The 20,652-nt window shown below is 36.7% G+C and overlaps 1 protein-coding gene across 2 annotated transcripts in view; it reads left to right on the forward strand.

The window, feature by feature from the left end:
* Positions 1–20,652, forward strand: part of acsl1b (acyl-CoA synthetase long chain family member 1b) — a 57,504-nt gene that overhangs the window by 7,534 nt on the left and 29,318 nt on the right. The window contains exons 1-4 of one of the 2 annotated variants that reach the window (XM_079839031.1): positions 2,384–2,552; positions 14,802–15,014; positions 15,103–15,217; positions 16,330–16,394. In XM_079839031.1, coding sequence (XP_079695157.1) covers positions 14,820–15,014; positions 15,103–15,217; positions 16,330–16,394 — 375 coding nt within the window. In that variant the 5' untranslated portion in view covers positions 2,384–2,552; positions 14,802–14,819. Of the gene's footprint in view, positions 1–2,383; positions 2,553–14,801; positions 15,015–15,102; positions 15,218–16,329; positions 16,395–20,652 lie in introns of those variants that run through there. The other variant, XM_079839030.1, reaches the window with a different exon arrangement.

Consider the following 20,652-nt stretch of genomic DNA (forward strand, 5'->3'; position numbering starts at 1 on the left):
GTGTGGAGGAACTTGACTGGCCTGCACAGAGTCCTGACCTCAACCCGATTGAACACCTTTGGGATGAATTAGAGCGGAGACTGAGAGCCAGACCTTCTCGTCCAACATCAGTGCCTGACCTCACAAACGCGCTTCTAGAAGAATGGTCAAAAATCCCCATAAACACACTCCTAAACCTTGTGGAAAGCCTTCCCAGAAGAGCTGAAGCTGTTAGAGATGCAAAGGGTGGGCCAACTCTATATTAAACCCTACGGATTAAGAATGGGATGTCATTAAAATTCATGTGCATGTAAAGGCAGGCGTCCCAAAACTTTTGGTGTAAGTGTTAATCTTACCAACCTCAAACTTTTGAACCTGCCCTTATGCTTTTTTTACATTATACAGTAAAAATGAATGTCTAATGAATCATTGTTAAAAACTAATGGAAACCAAAGCATATGCTGTAGAGTATGATAGTATATATTTTTGGGAAATCTCATTCAAATGAAAATAACCTCAATGGTCGTAAAAATAGTCTGCAGTTGATTTATGAAAAACTAATACTTTTTTTTGATTCTGGGATGAACCAAAAACCTTCCTACTCAGAGGAATACGGAAAGCTGATTTGTTCTCGGGTCTCATGCAGATGTCACATGTCCGCTGGTCTGTCGTCATAAATTGCATGCCTTAAATATATTTGGATCTGTTCCACTCAACCTCATGCCACTGTTTTCCATTTGTTGTGCCACCGTTTTTAAATAGCAGCGCTGGTCTGGGAGGGGGTTCGCCTGCCCTCATCAGGAGACCGGCCTCAGGGTCTGTCATTGGTCTCGCACGTCACCGGAAGAGTTTAAAGGACGTGGCCGTGTTCACTTTACCTTTGCCCTGGAAAGTTTGTACAGCAGTGGAATGAGACGATGTGTTTGTATTCATCAGCTCCTTTTGACAGGTCGACACCAAACCAATGAGATAACCAGGAAATACTCAATAAATAAACAGAGGTCTATAGGTAGCGATTGACCTATATATATATATATATATACAGATACAGCTAGGCCGATATTTAAAAATGTAGCGGAAAAACTGTGGGTCTGTAAGATATCTTAAAGGGTTAGTTCACCCAAAAATGAAAATTATGTCATTAATTACTCACCCTCATGTCGTTCGACACCCGTAAGACCAAAGTCCATCTCACCACAGTGACTCTACAATAATCTTACGATGCGACGACAATAGTTTTTGTGCGCAAAAAAAATCAAAATAACACCTTTTTCCAACTTGTTACTGCCTTCCGTATGTGCCTATAATATGACGCAGATCCGGCGTTCGGACATATGACCCAGAAGTGATTTGTTTACAATCAGAGGAAGCCGCGCGTATCTCAGCTGTTGAATTCTACATTGATCGTGCTTTAGGTCTCGGCGTAGTTCTCAAAATGGGGTTAAAGTGTGCATTTCATGGAATCCCGAACGCTGGCGCTACGTCATATTCTCGCGCATGCGTCGTGGAGACACACGCGGAAGGCAATAACAAGTTGGATAAAGGAGTTATTTTGATTTTTTTTTTGCGCACAAAAACTATTGTCGTCGCATCGTAAGATTATTGTAGAGCCACTGTGGTGAGATGGACTTTGTAATGACATTTTAAGTGCCTTTTATGGGTCTTGGGAGTATAAGTGTACTGAATGCCGATGGAGGCCTATCTGAAGCCTTTCTCAGCATCAGCTTTCAACAAAAATATCTTCATTTGTGTTCCGAATATGAACGGAGGTCTTACGGGTCTCGAACGACATAAGGGTGAGTAATTAATGACAGAATTTTCATTTTTGGGTGAACTAACCCTTTAATGTTTTTGATCACCACCAAATACAGTAAAACTGTGAAATATTACTCAGTGTTAATCAGCAGTTTTCCATGTGAATATATTCCTGTGATCAAAGCTGAATTTATCATCATTACTCCAGTCTTCAGTGTCACAAGATCCTTCACAAATCATCCTGATATGCTGATTAAGAAACATTTTTGGTTATCTATTCTTTGATGAATAAAAAGGTCAAAGGAACAGCGTCACATTAACATTTATAAATGTCACTTTTGATCAATTTAACACGTCCTCGCTGAATAAAACTACTTTTTTTCTTATCTTACTGACCCCAAACTTCTGAACTGTAGTATATTTTGAAGCATTTACATGGTTGGCCATTCAAAAAAAAAAATCCATGTTGTTTCCTAATCATAGGACTTTTATCAGCCTGATGTAATCAGCATGTCTTTCTTGTTGAGTATTGACCCAATGACAATCATATCTAGCCAGGTTTTTATTTTATTTTAGCTGGTTAACTATTGGTTGGTTGCTTGTTTGACTTCCTGCTCTGTGATTGGCTGACACAGCCGATTCTAAGAGTGTGTGTGTCCAATAAGGAGCCTGACCCGCGGTTGCACATAAACTCAACCTGGAGTTGTTCAGATTGAACTGCTGTTACCTTCACCTGGTCAATCATTTCAACTGATTTAGTGGGTGGAGGAGACACCGCGGCACTCGCGTTCGGACGTACCTTATTCTCCTAGACTCAGGTGAAGTGTGTGTGTGTGTGTGTGTTTTGTGTTGAGTCCTAGGCTAGCTAAGAGGGTTTGACTTTGCTGTCAGCAGCTAGACTGTGATGAAGGACAGTTGCTGAGGGGTTGAAGAAACTGTCTTTTATAAATGACTTTAGTATTTTCTCTTGAATGGTGTTGTAGTATTCTGGCAGGGTTTAACTCTGTTTGCTTGCAGTCACGCGTGAGTTTACCAGGGTTTCATGCGGTGTGTGTGTGTAAGTCAAGGCAGGACGTTTTACCCCGGGGCAGTAAGAATAGAAGTGGGTGAGAGGTTAAAGGAGTAACGCGTCCTCGCACGGTCTAACATGAATCACATAGCTGACTAAGGTGACTCTCTTACCTAATGCTGCCGATGCTAAGTGAGTTAGCTTGTTGCAAATGAAACTTCTTGTAGTAGTAGGTTAATAGTTGATTTGGATATGATTAATAATGTTTAGTTGGACCACTTCAATATTCTATGGAAGCTTGTTTCTGCAACAGAAAATTTACTTTTAGACTTTTTTCCTCATAGAGAAATAAACTGCAAAATAATCGATTCTGAAATAAACTCACAATTCGGGCTTTTTATTATAGTATGAACATACATTTCACATCTGTTAATGTCATTACACTGGTTGCTGGTCTGCTCTAGAATTTATTTTAAAGTCCTTTTAATGGTTCACAAATCTCCAAATGGCTTATGCTGCCTTCACGTGCTATCGGAATTATCGTAAATACGAGTTTCCTAGGTAAAAATTGCACATGAACGCCCTCTGATGTCGTGTTTACCACTGGGAAGTTCGGAAATAATTTTGATACCCCAATTCCCGAGATGGGCGTGCCATAAGCGTTAAACATGGTTGCGGGGAGAACTACTGCTGTGGCAGGTGTGGTTTTATTGTTGTTTTTTTCCAAAACAGCTTGGTCGTCTTGTCTTGACATTAACGTAGTACATATTTACATGTAAGAGTAATCATATGAAGTGTATTGTATGTTTGGTACACAGCGAAAATAGCCTTCATTTGACTGAAATTACAGAATCAGCAGAAAGCGGACTATCTGGAATGTTTATATGGTTGTCGGTGCATGGGAGACTACAAATGATGGTGGTTTTAATAAGATTTTCCCAATAAATAGGCAAGAATAACCTGGTGTCCACCATGATTCCTGTTCACTCCGACAACAAAGCACTTGAATGCAACAAGCTCGTAATCACGACTTCTAAAGTGGGAATTAGGAAATTTCCGATAGCACGTGAAGGCATCATTAGCACCTTCTTACCTTACAGGTCTTTTGTCGGAATATGACTCTCGATCTCTGAGATCCTCAAATCAGGGACTATTGCTGCCTTCACGTGCTATCGGAAATTTCCTAATTCCCACTTTAGAAGTCGTGATTACCAGTCCTTCCAGAAAAATGCGGCTTTTTTTTGTGATTGTTGCGGGCAAAAATCCTTGATTATGCGGCACGTTTTCTTAAAAAATGCGATGAAAAATGCGGGATATTTATGCAATTTTATGCGATAAAATTGCGGGAACTTGCAAAAACTGCGGTTTGATGAGAGAGAAAAAAAGCACTACATCACAGAAAGTGCTGGAATATTTAAGTTCTCATCTTGTTTTATTGAAGACCTTAATAATGGCTCAAATTTACAAAACATTTAGTCAATCAAGTTCTGTAGCTTTACAAAAGGAATATGCTACAACTTCTGAAAAAATTAATAAATAACTTCCTGTTTTACAGATGTCGCTATACAAAACAGACATTTGAGTGCTTCCAATGCACAAAGTGCAATCTCTTAAAGGGTTAGTTCACCTAAAAATGAAAATTCTGTCATTAATGACTTCCCTTTATGTTGTTGGACACAAATTAAGATATTTTAGTTGAATTCCGATGGCTCAGAAAGGCCTCCATTGGCACAATGTACACTCTTAAGACCCATAAAAGGTAGCCTACTAAAGACGTCGCTACAAAGTCCATCTCACTACAGTGGTTCTACAATAACTTTATGAAGCGACGATAATAGTTATTGTGTGCAAAAAAAACTAAATAACGACTTATATAGTGATGACTGATTTCAAAACACAGCATCATGATGCTATGAATCATCGAGTCGATTCATGATTCGGATCGCGTGTCAAACTGCTGAAATACGTGACTTTGGCGATCCAACCCGCTGAATCGACTCATTGATTCATAACACTTCAAACCGCTGAATCAACTAATTGATTCATAATGCTTCAAACCGCTGAATCGACTCATTGATTCATAACGCTTCAAAGCTTCATGATGCTGTGTTTTGAAATCAGTCAGCACACAGGGACTTATTTTTGTTGGCCAATGGGAGTTTGTGCTTCATCATGGTTTCACCGGTATCTATGGTTTCTCCACAGGGTTTGAAGCTTTTCGATGACGTTCGCGTCGGGTAATCACGTCACTTCAAAACGTTCCCATGGCAATAGGCGGAAATGGCGGCTCTTGTGTGAAGTAAACGAAAAATTTTCAAATTTCTGCTAATATATATGACTTTTTTTGCAACGAAAATGCGGGGATTATGAAATCATGATAGCCCCGCATATTTTGCACGCGGAAATAGGCAATTTATGCGGCGAAAGTGCGGCGTATTTGAAAAAATGCTGCCCCCGCATGAATATGCGGACTTTGGCTGATTATGCGTTAAATCACGCGATCGCATAATCGCGTTTTTCTGGAGGGACTGGATTACGAGCTTGTTGCATTCAAGTGCTTTTTTTTGTCGGAGTGAACAGGAATCATGGTGGACACCAGGTTATTCTTGCCTATTTATTGGGAAAAATCTTATTAAAAACCAACATCATATAGGCCTATGTAGTCTCCCATGCACCGACAACCATATAAACATTCCAGATAGTCCGCTTTCTGCTGATTCTGTAATTTCAGTCAAATGCAGGCTATTTTCGCTTTGTACCAAACATACAATACGCTTCATATGATTACTCTTGCATGTTAATGTCAAGACAAGACGACCTAGCTGTTTTGAAAAAAAAAAAAAACAATAAACCACACCTGCCACAGCAGTAGTTCTCCCCGCAACCATGTTTAAACCTTATGGCACGCCCATCTCGGGAATTGGGGTATCAAAATTATTTCCGAACTTCCCAGTGGTAAACATGACATCAGAGGGCGTTCATGTGCAATTTTTACCTAGGAAACTCGTATTTACGATAATTCCGATAGCACGTGAAGGCAGCATAAAGAGTGCCGAAGTAATGACGTCACTTTGTAGGCCAAAACGCGGAAGTGAGTTAGCATTTTAGCCCTATGGGTTCCCTCGCCCTAAAGTCTATGGGTTTTTTGAATGGGTTTTTGCTAAATCGCCTGAAATAAGGTCTGTGGTTAACAAAGCCTCTATATGTTTTAATCTATGACATAAAACACACTAGTTATAACCTGCTTGTGATTTTTTTAAGACTTTATTGTGTCTTATGATGCCTTCACGTGCTATCGGAAATTTCTTAATTCCCACTTTAGAAGTCGTGATTACGAGCTTGTTGCATTCAAGTGCTTTGTTGTCGGAGTGAACAGGAATCATGGTGGACACCAGGTTATTCTTGCCTATTTATTGGGAAAATCTTATTAAAACCACCATCATTTGTAGTCTCCCATGCACCGACAACCATATAAACATTCCAGATAGTCCGCTTTCTGCTGATTCTGTAATTTCAGTCAAATGAAGGCTATTTTCGCTGTGTACCAAACATACAATACACTTCATATGATTACTCTTACATGTAAATATGTACTACGTTAATGTCAAGACAAGACGACCAAGCTGTTTTGGAAAAAAACAACAATAAAACCACACCTGCCACAGCAGTAGTTCTCCCCGCAACCATGTTTAACGCTTATGGCACGCCCATCTCGGGAATTGGGGTATCAAAATTATTTCCGAACTTCCCAGTGGTAAACACGACATCAGAGGGCGTTCATGTGCAATTTTTACTTAGGAAACTCGTATTTACGATAATTCCGATAGCACGTGAAGGCAGCATTAAAAACGATGGTTGCTAACAAGTTGCTAAAAGGCACTACATCCTTTGGCGGGGACTTTAGACGTCATCGTGACAAAAAGGAAATCTCTCACTAGCCCGCGTTTCAGCCTAAGAATGAAGAACTTATGTGGCGTGAATAAATCGCGCTATTCGCGCAAAGTTGGATGCTTGAACATTTGGAGTTTACTCTCTTCACATGTTTGTCTCGTTGAGAAATGGCTGACATGGGCTGTGTTTACACGTCTTTTTGTGTTAAAATCTACTGTTAATGTGTGACAACTTAGTTTTAAGACTTTTTCAGTCGATAATGTAGTTGTTTAAAGCTCAAATCTGTGGTTTATTTATAAGAAGAGTGCCTATTTAAACATTTTATCTGGTGTTATCGGAGTTGTGAGCTCCAGTGAGTCAGCGGCGGTCAGCGCTTGTTTAGCCGGCGAGAGTTGACTTTCCTCGGCCAGTCCTTCTGCTGCCGTCTGCCGCTGGCTCTGATGTCTCTGTGGCGTCTCCAGCTATAATTAGTCTTGTGGAGATTTAACGGCCCATATTTGCTCTCATGGATCTATAATTTGTTCCCTGGCAAATCGTTTAGGCTGAGGGCAAAGATAAGTTTCATTACTTGTTTATTTTTAGGCTATAACTGTACGTTACCGTTGTAAGTTAGCCGACTAGCACTGACTTTGAATGTTTGACTGAATTGTTTGCTTTATTTCATGTGTAGCTTATTATACGTTTTGTATTATTGATCATACATAAACTTGCATTTAACAAAACTGAGTCTGGGTTGTGTTTCACGTCATTTAATGTTATCACAGTGATAATCATATTGTCTGAAAAAACATTAACAAAAGATAAATCTCAGAGAGGCACGCATAAACAAAATTAGTTTCTAACATTTTTGGAAAAAACGAATGGGCAATATTTCTCATGAAAAAGTGGATAAGTGTTCATACACAGCGCAGATCATAATGAGCGAGCGTGCTTTTAAATAAAGTTTGAGGAAGCTTGATGATGACGTTGATCCGCGACCATGGTGTGCTGTAGTCCGTTTATAGCCTACCGTTAGCATTTTATATCTGACGGCTTTATTTGGGCTTCAAAATGTATACATTTTGGATTAACTTGTAACGATTATCTTGGTAGACAAAACGTGTAAGGGTCATTACTCTTTGTTGAACACAGATCTTATTTTTTGCGATTTTCCAAAAGTCTATGGGGAAAATGAATGTTTCACTATGGATTATAATCACTTTATAGATGATAGTTTAATTTAATTTATTGACTTTTATAAAGCATTTGACACAGTGAGTCATGCTTTTATTTTCAAAGTTATTAAATTGTTTGGTTTTGGAGATGTGTTTTTAAATGCAGTTAAAACATTGTACAATGGATGTAATAGTTCTGTCAAACTTGCTTATGGTACATCACAAAGGTTTGATATTCATCGTGGCATTAGGCAAGGATGCCCTCTCTCTCCTTTTTTATTTTTATTAGTTACCCAGGTTTTGGCAATGCATGTAAAGAGAAATCAATATAATGGTATCACAGCTTTAGGTGTAGAATTTAAACTTAGCCAGTTTGCAGATGACACTGTGATTTTTTTTTTTGAAAATTGAAAAATTATTAGTTATATTGAGGCATTCACTGCTGTATCAGGCCTTAGAATGAATTGTGATAAATCTGTATTGTTTCCCCTTAAAGACTGCTCCTCTAAAGAAATAGAAAGCATCCCTGTTAAACACGAATTAACATATCTAGGTGTAATAATTTGTAACAATGAAAAACAGAGGAGTCAGTTGAACTTTGAACCAATTATTGAGAAAACAAAAAAGAAATTTAATTTGTGGTTAATGAGGGATATATCAATAATTGGGAGGGTATTATTGTCAAAGGCAGAAGGCATATCTAGATCCGTATATACTTCCTTATCATTAGATGTGCCTCCTAAAGTGATTAAGGAGTTAGATAAGTTACTTTATGATTTTATATGGAGAAAAAAGCCACATTATTTAAAAAAAGAGGTCATATGTAACATCAAAGAGCAAGGGGGACTTGAGGTCTTAGATTATAGTACACTTAATGACACTTTCAAAATTAAATGGTTAATAGATTTTTTGAAGAATAGAAATAGTCTTTGGAATGTATTTCCTAACTAAATTTTTAATACTCTTGGTGGCATAGACTTTTTGTTGAAATGTAATTTTTCTGTTGACAAAATTCCTGTTAAATTGGCCAATTTTCATAGACAAGCCCTGCTAGCATGGAGATTGGTATATAAGCACAATTTTTCACCACACAATTATTTCATTTGGAATAACAAAGACATACTATTTAAAAACAAATCTTTATTCTATCATACTTGGTATAATGAAGGGATTATATTAGTAAGACAATTGCTTAATGCCAATGGATATTTGTTATCATACACTGAATTTCTACAAAAGTTTCAATTACCAGTTAAACCGAGAGAATTTGCTGTTGTTCTTGACGCGATTCCAAAGAGTGTGACATTACTCTTAAAGAACTCTAATTCAGAAGAAATCAGTATAGACAATCTTTGTAGTAACATTTTCATTGGTAATATTAATGTTTTAAAACAAAAATGTTGCAATAAGGATATAAGAAATGCTCTTTGTTCTGTGTCTTTTCCTGCAGCAAGATTCTTTTGGTCATCTTTATTTGGTGATATCTCATGGGTCAAAGCATGGAAATTGCCAAATAAGTTTTGTGTTAATAATAAAATTAAGGAAGTGTCTTACAGAATTTATCCCGCTAAGCACGTTTTGGAAAGATTTAAGTTAAACATTTCATATACCTGTGAATTTTGTGCACTGGAAAAAGAAACTATTTTGCACCTGTTTTTTCACTGCATTTACTCAAGATTATTTTGGAAAGATTTAGAAAACTTTATTAATAGAAAAATGAATTGTTGGATAGAAATATGTGTATTTGATGTCCTTTTTTATACTCAGAATGATAACTTAGAATGCAAAGAACAACATATTATAGAGTTATTGATTTTATTAGGAAAATATCATATACATAAAAAAAGTGGGCTCAATGTAAACCAAATTTTTCACACTTTGTAAATGACTTTACATTGTATGTAAATCTCTTGGAACAAGCAAAGAACAAAAAAGCAATGAAAACATGTAATGCTTTGAAAGCACTGGACTTTATGTAATTTTTTGTTTGTATGTTTTGTTTTTCATTTCCTGACAGCTAAAGTTAATGTGATATTATGAGTATGTAATACCTCATGTTCTTATGGCATTGAAAAAAAAAAAAAAAAAAACGCTGTTTCACTATGATATACATCCCAATCGGGAAGAAAAGACGATCACAACTTCCGGTTCAAGCTGCCTTTAAGACGAAAACTATTGAAAATAATTCCAAATCACCAGAAGCTGAAATAAAGCTGAAATTAAAATATTAGATTAAAAGCTTAAACTAAAAAAACTAAACAAACTACAAATATTTCCTTGTTAACTAACTTATATAGTTTAAGTTGACTAAAAATAAATATGAATTAAAGCCATATTGAAATATAAAAACAACAAAAGACATAACAAAATCACTACTCTGTGGCAATACCAAAACATTTTGTTTGAGTATCCCAATAAGCCACAATGAGTACATTGCATGAAATGTTTAAAAATTAAGAAATACACATTGTATTTCATCGATGCACAATATTCCCCCCCAAAAAGAAAGATATTAAGGGTCCTATCATACACACAGTGCAATGCAACACCAGGAGACTACTCTGTAGTACCGGCGTAATTCGGTCGATGCCCTTAAAAGTACCGAGCTCGGTACCCAACCCTAGCCACCAAGTGGTGTTTTACTGTAACTTCAGCAGCTCCAGGCACGTGAAGAAAAGCGCAGATCTCATTGGTCGACCAGTTTTTAACGCGCAGCGTCAAAATAAAAAAACAAACAATTGTGCACACTCACATTGATGCCCTTTGTTTAGACACAAGGATTTAATCGTCGGTGATAAATGCACGTGAAAATCGTCCGGGTGTGAACAGACCTTTAGTGTAAAAAAAAAAAAATTTAATACAAAAAACGTTGGAGGATTTACGATATTGATGACCGTTAAAACGCGGCATCACAGTCCGTGAAAAGGGTCTATTAGTGTTTCCAAGGACAAAATTAAGACTCGGAGGTGTGCCAAAATTGTGGAACAGTCTGCCAGTCAATATTACGAGGACTGCCAGAGCTGTTGGTCATTTTAAATAACTGTAGTCATATTTGTTTGAAATGGCTTTTAGTAAATGATAGTCATGTTTTATTGTCTGTTATTTGCTTTATTTTATTGTGTTTGATGCTTATGCTATGAACAGCACATTGGTCAACAGTTGTTGTTTTAAATAGTGCTTTAATAAAGTGACATTGACATTCATTTCTCGCAATTTGAGACTTCTTTTTCTCAGAATTGTGAGATATGAACTTGAAATTGCACAAAAAAATTCGGACTTGCAAGATAAAGTTGCAATTACCTTCCATAATATTCAGATCCTCAATTTCTGTGAACAACTGTCCAACAAAAAAAATGCATTGGTGTCGGATCAGTGTTATTTTAGTATCTTTGAGATACTATTATCACTTTGTATTAATATTTTGAATGAGATTTTGTTCAAATTTTCTGCTTTCATTTTAATTTCAGTAATAGTTTTAGTCATTTAGTAAAGTTTTTGTACACGTATATAGGTTTTTATTCATTTGTATTTTTATTTACATATTTTTTAGTACATCAAGTTAAACTAAAGGAAAATGGGAAATGTTGTCTTGGCAACTAGATGAAATCCAATAAGTCTTACGTTTTTTTCCATATTTTATTTTAGTTATTTTAGTAATTTCAACTAACAGTTTTTTTTTTAAATGGTTTTAGTTTTGGTTTCAGTTATAATAATAACCCTGTGTAGGATTTGCTTTGAAACACTCTTCACAAATAATTACAAAGAAACTTCAAATTACACGTAATTTTGAAGTAGAAAGTCTGAAATATATTTTCTTGTTAAACATACTACAGTCATTTTTGCAAAATTTTTCAGCTTTGAAAAATTATTTTTTTTATAGTGTGTGTGTGAATTGTAAGAAATCACACACGAGCCTGTATTGAATCATATTTCAGCACATAATCAATAAAAAAAAGGAAATGTATTTTATTATAGGACCATTCAAAAGTTTTTACTTTGTGTCATTTTTTTAATGACATACTGTAATGTGAAAAAAATAAAAGGCATTAAATTGTAAAGTATTTGAAAAGTATTATGCCAGAAATGTACTTGAATGCAGATTTTAGTAAGAACAGATTTGGGGCTGAACTTGCTTGGTGCTGGTTTTGTCCAGAACCTGCTTTGTGAAGTTTGGTTCGGTTTAATGCCCTGTTCGAGGAGTTTTGACTGCTGTGAAGGTTTGAAAGCAAAGCATCATGAATGAATTACAGGTGTAGTAGATTAACATAATAACCTTACTCAACATCTGATAGTTGATTGAGTTTGACCCTTCATCACGGACTGGGTTTAGATAACGGCACAGTTCACTTTGATCACCGGTTGATTGGTGCAAAGGGTTTTAAACAAGACACAATATTTCAAAACACATGACAGGATTTTATAGCACAATAATGTGCCAATAAAAAATATTTTATTACAGAACTGATTTTATTGAACCTAGACGTTTTTACATTGTCTTGGTAGTGAGTATTTTAATATTTCTCATATTTCCTTTGACTTTCATCCAACAAAAAATCATTAAGCATTTTATACGAATTTATGTTGTTGCGACAGTATTTTCATGACAAATAACCACAAATCCTCTGTAATATTTACCTTGTTCTTTAATATTTTTTGTAGTATCTACAATAATGATTTGCATTAGTTTCTCATTACGTGTTAAATGCACAATATGTAAGATTTTTGTATTAACATAATTATCCAAAAACCACTGGAAAAATGTTATGACTTGTGTACTTACTAGAGCTGGGTATTGACACAAATGTCACAATTCGATTCGATTTCGATTATTTTCAATTCAATATCGATTATTTTGGATGTGTATCAGGTATAATACATGGAACATTTTCTCAAGGAAAACTAATTTCTGAACTAATGTTGTAAACTATGGGAGTCAGTTGATACTACATTAGCCTACTAATATTGAAGGTAAAAAGTAACTGATTTGTATACAAACACTTAAATGACACTAAATTATGTTTGTTTTATATAATAATAAAGTTATAATATTAACTTTACAATTACATAATCATAATTCTACTCCAATTAGTTTTTTTTTAAATATAAACATTTAAAGGGTGGCTGTCATAATAACTTGCCAGATTTATGAAATATTGAAGAACATTGACAATGAATATCCTATGTAATGTGGTGCATATAATTAGCAAAAAGAGTTAATTTTTCTAGCTGACTAACGAGTTTATGGACACTGGATATGTTGTTTCTGAGGTAGCTATAACGTTACGTGACATTGTTTACTTGTAAGCCGTTTTACTGACATCTTTCTGCGGTTGAAACACTAATTGAGCTATTCTATGTGACTTGATACAGATTTCGGTAAGTTGTCCTGTATCTTTTAACACACTTTCAGAAGCCCATTCGTGTTTATTTCGTGCTGTTACTGGTATTAAAGCAGAAGAGAAGATCCGTTCATGTTTGCTCCGCGCTGCTGCTTCTCTTGAGCTGAGCGATCTCCCTCAACAGCGCCAAAACGGTATTTATGTTTTTGAATTTAGTTAAAAAAAAATCGATTCTTGGGATTTAAGAATCGATATTGTTTTGTAAAAGTGATAATCGATTAAAATCAAGAAATCGATATATTTTTACCCAGCCCTAATACTTACGGTATCCCAAATGTTTCCATTGGCGCTCCGACCATTTTTTTTCATTGTTAAACTAGCAAAAGTGGATTCCGACACGCCCTAAGTGCACCTGCGCCATGAGCTTCAGACCATGTGCTCAGATCATTATAATAGGGCCTTGAATCTTTGAATGAACCGTTTCTGACACTGAGAAATGAGGTGACAATGAATGGATATGAGAACATTTGTGTTTTAACCCTCAGAGCCCGACGGCATCGCCCACGACGTCACACGGCACCTCCGATATATATCTATATTATTTCATGAAACTTTTATCGATTTTCTTACCGTTTTTTCCAGCAGAAAGCTAACAAGCTAGCCATCACGGGGGTGTCTTTGTAGCCTTTACAGAAGGTTTTCTATCCAGCCTGGAACATGTGCATCTTTTTGGAGTTGTTCAGCAATAAATCAAAACACTTACATCCAAGATATATCCACTTGATGTCCATAATTTATTTTTCCGTCATTTTTGCCGCCAGCGCGATGCTAGCTGCCATTTTGGATGAGGGTTTGACCAATGACAGGCTGATCCGTCATCCACGTTGGTGTGCGTCATTACGCATGAACCACAGCTCTGTTATTGTGGATAGAGAGAGACGCACGGCTAGTGTTGAGGAGAGAGAGAGAGAGACGCGCTGCAGTTTTTAGTAGTTTTGTGGAGAAAGTTTGAGGAGAAAGTTTGAGGAGAAGTTCCTGATAGGAACTGTTTTGAGGCTTGGCACCAGTAAATATCCAAAATCCAAAGAGGCCAAAAGCGCCTGGACTTTTTTTGGAAAAATGTAAATAGTTTTGGTTCTGTATAAGTTATCATGTTTATTCCTGAGTTCCAGGACTCCAAAGACTTGAACAAACTGTTTTCCAGAGGAAATATGCTTAGCTTTTATTTATTTGTGTGTGTTTTCAATAAATATTTGAGTGATTCAATTTCCGTTTTATGTTTTCATTTGTCTTTATGGTCCCATAACTTATTTTACATTCAGGTGACATCAATGCAACACAAATATACTGACAGAGCAACTTGTCTTGAAAAAAAAGAGGTGTGTCAATTGTCTGTGCACAACAGGGTTGATGTTTTACAAGCTTTTTTAGTAAACAACACCAGGCGGAAAATTAATTGTAAAAATACCCTTAGGTCTTAAAGGGTTAATGCATGTCAAGTAATTATGCAAGCAGTGTAATTCTGTGTTTGTGTTAATGTGCAAGCATTTACAATGTATTCATGGATATGATACCAAATTTCCGCTTTGTGCTAAACTGAATAGACAATAAAGTTAAACTAAACTAAAACGATGCCTTCAGTAGTTTTAATACGAACCCTGCTGTCCTCCACAGATCGAGTTTGCTGTAGTCATGCAGGCACACGAGCTGTTGAAGCAGCTGAGAATCCCTGAGCTGTCCGAGGTCAGGGATTATTTCCGCAGCCTCTCCACCAACACGCTCCTCGGCATGGGCGCGTTCACCGCCGCTACGGCATACTGGTACGCCACAAGACCCAAAGCCCTCAAACCGCCCTGTGACCTGCACATGCAGTCTGTAGAGCTCCCGGTAAGTGAACGCGAAAAATCCTGTTTTGTTGCAATCAGAGATTAGATATAAAATGTATCTGATGGTTGCATGTGTTTTTGTCCATCAGGGTGGAGAGTTCGCTCGTCGAGCGGCAGTTTTAAACGGAGGTCCGCTCTTGACCCATTTCTACGAAGACGCCAAGACCATGTACGATTGCTTTCACAGGGGCCTGAGGGAGTCGAGTATGTAAACCAAGTTTCACTTTGAGTACTGATAGTGTCACGTCTCTTAGGGTGCTTTCACACCTACCTTGTTTGGACTTTTCTGTTTGGTCCGAATTAAAATTACAGGTGTGAAACCTCCCCCGTACCAAACAGACGAAATTTGGTCCGACGAAAAGAGGTTGTCTCTGTCCGGATCAAACCGAACAAAGGTTCGGTTTGTTTCTAGTGTGAAAGCATTTTCTGTATGGTTCGTACTTTCAGACCATTTACAGGAAGTTTATGTTTAAATATTATGTTTTTTATAAACTTCATCTAGGCTACATTGATTATGAAAAGTGAAAAGATGCGCAATATGTCAGGAGACAGAAGGTCAGAAATGATTTTGAAAGAAATTTTGTATGATTTTGCTTAGAAAGCCTTTCTTTAAAGGGTTAGTTCACCCAAAAATGAAAATTCTGTCATTAATTACTTACCCTCATGTCGTTCGACACCCGTCAGACCTCCGTTCATCTTCGGAACAGAAATGAAGATATTTTAGTTGAAATCTGATGGCTCTGAAAGGCCTCCATTGACACAATGAAACGGTTCACTCTCAAGACCCTTAAAAGGTACTAAAGACGTCGTTACAAAGTCCATCTCACTACAGTGGTTCTAAAATAAATGTATGAATCGGCGACAATAGTTTTTGTGCGCAAAAAAACCCTAAATAACGATTTCAAAACACGGCATCATGAAGCTTCGAAGCATTATGAATCAGAGAGTCGATTCAGCAGTTTGAATCGTCAAATTTCAGCAGTTTGGCGGTTTGACACGCGATCTGAATCATCATTCGGCTCAGTGATTCATAACGCTTCGAAGCTTCATGATGCCTTGTTTTGAAATCGTCATCACAATGTAAGTCGTTATTTAGGGTTTTTTTGCGCACAAAAACTTTCTACAGTACGATGCATTGTTGAAGAAATCAAGTATGTGTGCAGATAAATTTGGACATGCTTGTATATCCAACTTCATATAAAAAGCTGGGCATTAGTATAGTTACATTTTGCGATGAAATGTGATGTCAAGCTGTGGCAAAGTAGTTACATTATGTTAGCGGTCGTATATATGATGTATTTATTTTTCCCTTTCAGAAAACGGTCCCTGCCTGGGATCCAGAAAACCAAAGCAGCCTTACGAATGGCTTTCGTACACGGAGGTAGGACGACACTTATGCATCCATATCAGTTTCTGTTACTATACACGCTTCTGTAATTGATGTGCACTTTTGAATGTATTTAACTCTGAGTGATTCAGACTGACATGATGTTTTTTTGCACTTTTGATGTTTTCATTGAACTCAGTACAAAAATGTATGCAGTTTATTGTTAGCATATATTTTGGCAAATATTTTATACACATTTATGGGTTAGAAAGAGTTTTATTTTATATGTCTCATTGCAAATTATTATTTATTTTTTTTTACTTTTCATCAATAGTTAGAAAGCAGATATTTTGTTAAAATCATACGATGTAATAATACTTGAAAAATATTCATATATATTTGACAGAAGCACATTTTTGCTAGAAACGGTGATGTACAATAATTTCTTTATATTTTTTAAAACATTAGAACATATGTATTTGGGTAAATTGACCTTTTCTGACATTTAACCTTCTGGTGCTGCTCGCATGACGGTCAAAAATTACAGATTTAAAAAAATATATATATATATATTATTTTAATGAAATGACTGTACTATATTTTAGTTCGATAATGTTTTTTTATTTAAAATCTTGTATTTTGTGGGGATTTTTATGGTACAAAATTATATTAATGGATTAGTTATGACACATTTATTAACATAAACTGACGTAAATCTATAATGCTTTTGGAGCACAGACTGAAGTTTGGTCTCTTTTAAAAGAAGAGATTATTGCTGATAAAATTGATCAAGTGAAACAAAAAATAGTTATAGAAATTTTTATGAAAAATGCACAAATCTTTAAAAAAAAAAAATTATTTTAATATTCATGAAATATGTTTTCCAAAAAATGTGAACTCTAAAACTGTGAGAAATGTGCATATATATATATATATATATAAAATATAAATAAAATATAAATAAATAAATAAATGGTTAGTTGCGCCCCTTAAGTTTCATATGCGCTCCATTTTCCAACTTGGGAGCACAGGTGCACCTTGAGAAAAAAGTAAGCATCAAGCCCTGATGTCCATGATTATTTTGTTCACATGGCAAGAACCAAAACCTTTACCAAGTTTGGCATCATTCCAATGAAGTAAAGAAGAAAGAATTCTAAAAAAAACTAAACGTAAACTTTTTTTTCGGTCAAAAATGTCCAAACAGCACCAGAAGGGTTAAATCACGTCTACGTCTGAAAAGTAAGCACTAATATAAAATGTGATGATGCAGAACTGCCAGGAAAGTCTTTCACACTGCCGGCCATCTCTATTGTTGAGCAGTGGAGTTTATTATAGCTCACGTTTACTCTTCTCTCAGCTCTCAAGTTAATAAGTTACCTGGTCATTTCATAATAGCATACCATAACTCCAGTCACTGCTGGACTGATATCCAGCATGCTGTAAAACCCGTGAAGAAGTTCGTCCTCTGCTTTGAAGGACTTGAACAGCGAGACCTTGTGTTCTTTCAGTGTGCATAATCTGTGTCACATGTAATCAGAGCGTTCGACACACAACTGGTTTTGGATTTCAGACCACTTGAGTGCAGGTTTTGGAGATTGTTGTAAAGGGCTTGTGGGAACCTGTTTAACTGCAGACGCGTATCCAGCACCTTACTTAATGCACATTTACATTTCTATAATAATAATTTCTTGTTAAACTGCACATGATACAGCATTCCTGTAGAGCATGACACTAGAAAAGCCAAGGTTATGGGTTTGATTCCAGAGGTGGGACCAAGTCATTGTTTTACAAGTCACAAGTAAGTCTCGGGTCAAGACAGGCAAGTCCAAGTCAAGTTTCAAGTCCTCAACTTTAAGCTTCAAGTCTTAAACAAGTCATAGGTGTGTGCTGAAACCATATCAGGAAGGCTTTAAAAATATGTTTATGATTTAGCAGTTCAATTTCATGTGAAATTAGGTATAAGGGCACCCATTTATCTCAATTTAGGGAAAAGGAAAAGCAGTGAGAGAAACTATTTTATTGGTAACTGAGAGTAACCAAGACAATTTCATAGAAATAACAACTGCTATTCACTTTGAATGTGTGCGTGAGAGGGAATGTGTCTGTGAGTGTAACTAGCTCAAATAAACAGATTAGGAAAATGGAGTGTCTATTCACACCAAATGCAAATAGTGTGCCTTGTTGGCAAGTGCTATCCACACTAGCTCCGCCTAACAATGCCTGTTTGGGCCACACAAGATGATAACGCAGATATATATTTCAGCATCTTCAGTGGTGTGGTCAGTAAAGCGTAAGCCTTAAAGGAACACTCCACTTTTTTTTGAAAATAGGTTCATTTTACAAGTCCCCTAGAGTTAAATAGTTGAGTTTTACCGTTTTTGAATCCATTCAGCCGATCTTTGTATCTGGCGGTAGCACTTTTAGCATAGCTTAGCATACATCATTGATTCTGATCAGTCCATTAGCATCTCATTCAAAAAATGACCAAAGACACTTTCAATATTTTTCCTATTTAAAACTTGACTCTTCTACAGTTACATCGTGTGCTAAGACCAACTGAAAATTAAAAGTTGCGATTTTCTACACCTAATATAGCTAGGAACTACTTTCTCATTCCTGCGTAATAGTCGCGGATCTTCGCGGCCGTACCATGGCTGCTGTATGTCAATGTCCTGAGTTAGTAGATTACCGTCGGTGGACTTGAACTTGAAAAAATGGTGTGTACTGACGTCTTTCCGTGGTTGAAACAACATTTCTTTTAGTGTTCATTCATGTTTATTTCATGCTTATCAATTAACTAGAAGGAAGAGATGATCGGTTCGCGAGCAGCTTTAACTGAGCTAAATCATAAATCATGAAACCATAATGAGCTAAAGCGATCACAACACATTTAAAGAGACACAAAACGGTATTTATTGTTTACATTTCTTTAAAAAATGACAATTTCAAAGTTTCAAGACTTTTTCATATCAAAAGTAATTTGCTCTGTCCTGTCTGTCGGCGTGTTGTCAGTGTCCTCTTTGCTCCGCGATCTATTTTTTCTACGTGAGAACGTGTGTGTGTTGTGAGAGTGCCATAGAGACAGAGCGACACGCGTCATAATCTGAAGACCACGCCCACCGGGGGGGAAAACAATCAAACCGTCTCCATTGACTTTGCATTGCGGGAGGCTGCCTCCTTGTCATTTCGGACTTATAACAAAAAACTGAACAATGTATAAAAGCTGATATGTGAAAAAGTGTACAGCAAACAAGCTAAACAAAACCCAGAAGCAAAAACCCAGACGTTTTTATAAGCTGTTGACCCAAAAAACGAGCGTTTAAGGAGAAAAAAGTGGATTCAGGCCATTGAGACAGAGCGCGACGGGTCATTTCACCCTGAGAACTACGGCGACTAGAGGAGAACGTCATCAGTGACAGTAAATATAATATATAAAACGGACATTTGGATATTTGACAAAATGTTTACTGCACACATGGACATATTGAGGCATACTGAGTGTCAGGATCCCAAAATGTACCTATTCTTCCTGCTGAAGCTTCACTTCGTATTGCCTGTATCCACTATTATCTTATTAAACGCCCGTTTTTTTGGGTCGACAGCTTATAAAAACTTATTTCTGTGTTTTTTAGCTTGTTTGCTGTACACCTTGTCACATATCAGCTTTTAGACATTGTTCATTTTTTTGTTATATAACCCAGAAATGATAATGAGGCAGCCTCCCGCAATGCAAAGTCAATGGAGAGCGTTGGATTGTTTCCCCCCCCCGGTGTGGGCGTGGCCTAAATACGCTCTGTGTCTATGGCTTGTTGGACATAGCAACAGTAACTAAAGGGGGCGGGTCTTTGCGAATGATCTTTTAAATCTTTATCTTTTGATCTTTAAAAAAAAGCATTATAATAAATGTTATATTTACCTGTGGCCTTCCCTGTTTGACATATACAGAAATGTAATAGTTATCAAACACCTTTCTTAACTGCATAAATAATAAATGAAATATAGATTCATCATCTATTTCCTGTTCCCGTTGTTCTTTGAAGAACATTAATGGCAGACCTCATCAGTGCTGCTGTCACTTTAAAGGTCCCATGGCATGAAATTTTCATTTTATGAGGTATTTCAACATTAATATGAGTTCCCCTAGCCTGAATATTGTCCCCAAGTGGATAGAAATGTTGATCGGTGTAAACCCGAGTTCTGGCTGTCTCTCTCTGCCTTTGAGAAAATGACAGGCCAGACTAGCCAATCCTGAAGCCTCCTGGTTTGACGTCCAAGCAGGAACGGTTTCCTCCCTTTCCTCCGCCCAGAGAAT

The sequence above is a fragment of the Gobio gobio genome (genome assembly GCF_949357685.1).
Source record: "Gobio gobio genome assembly, chromosome: 16".
Lineage (NCBI taxonomy): Eukaryota > Metazoa > Chordata > Actinopteri > Cypriniformes > Gobionidae > Gobio > Gobio gobio.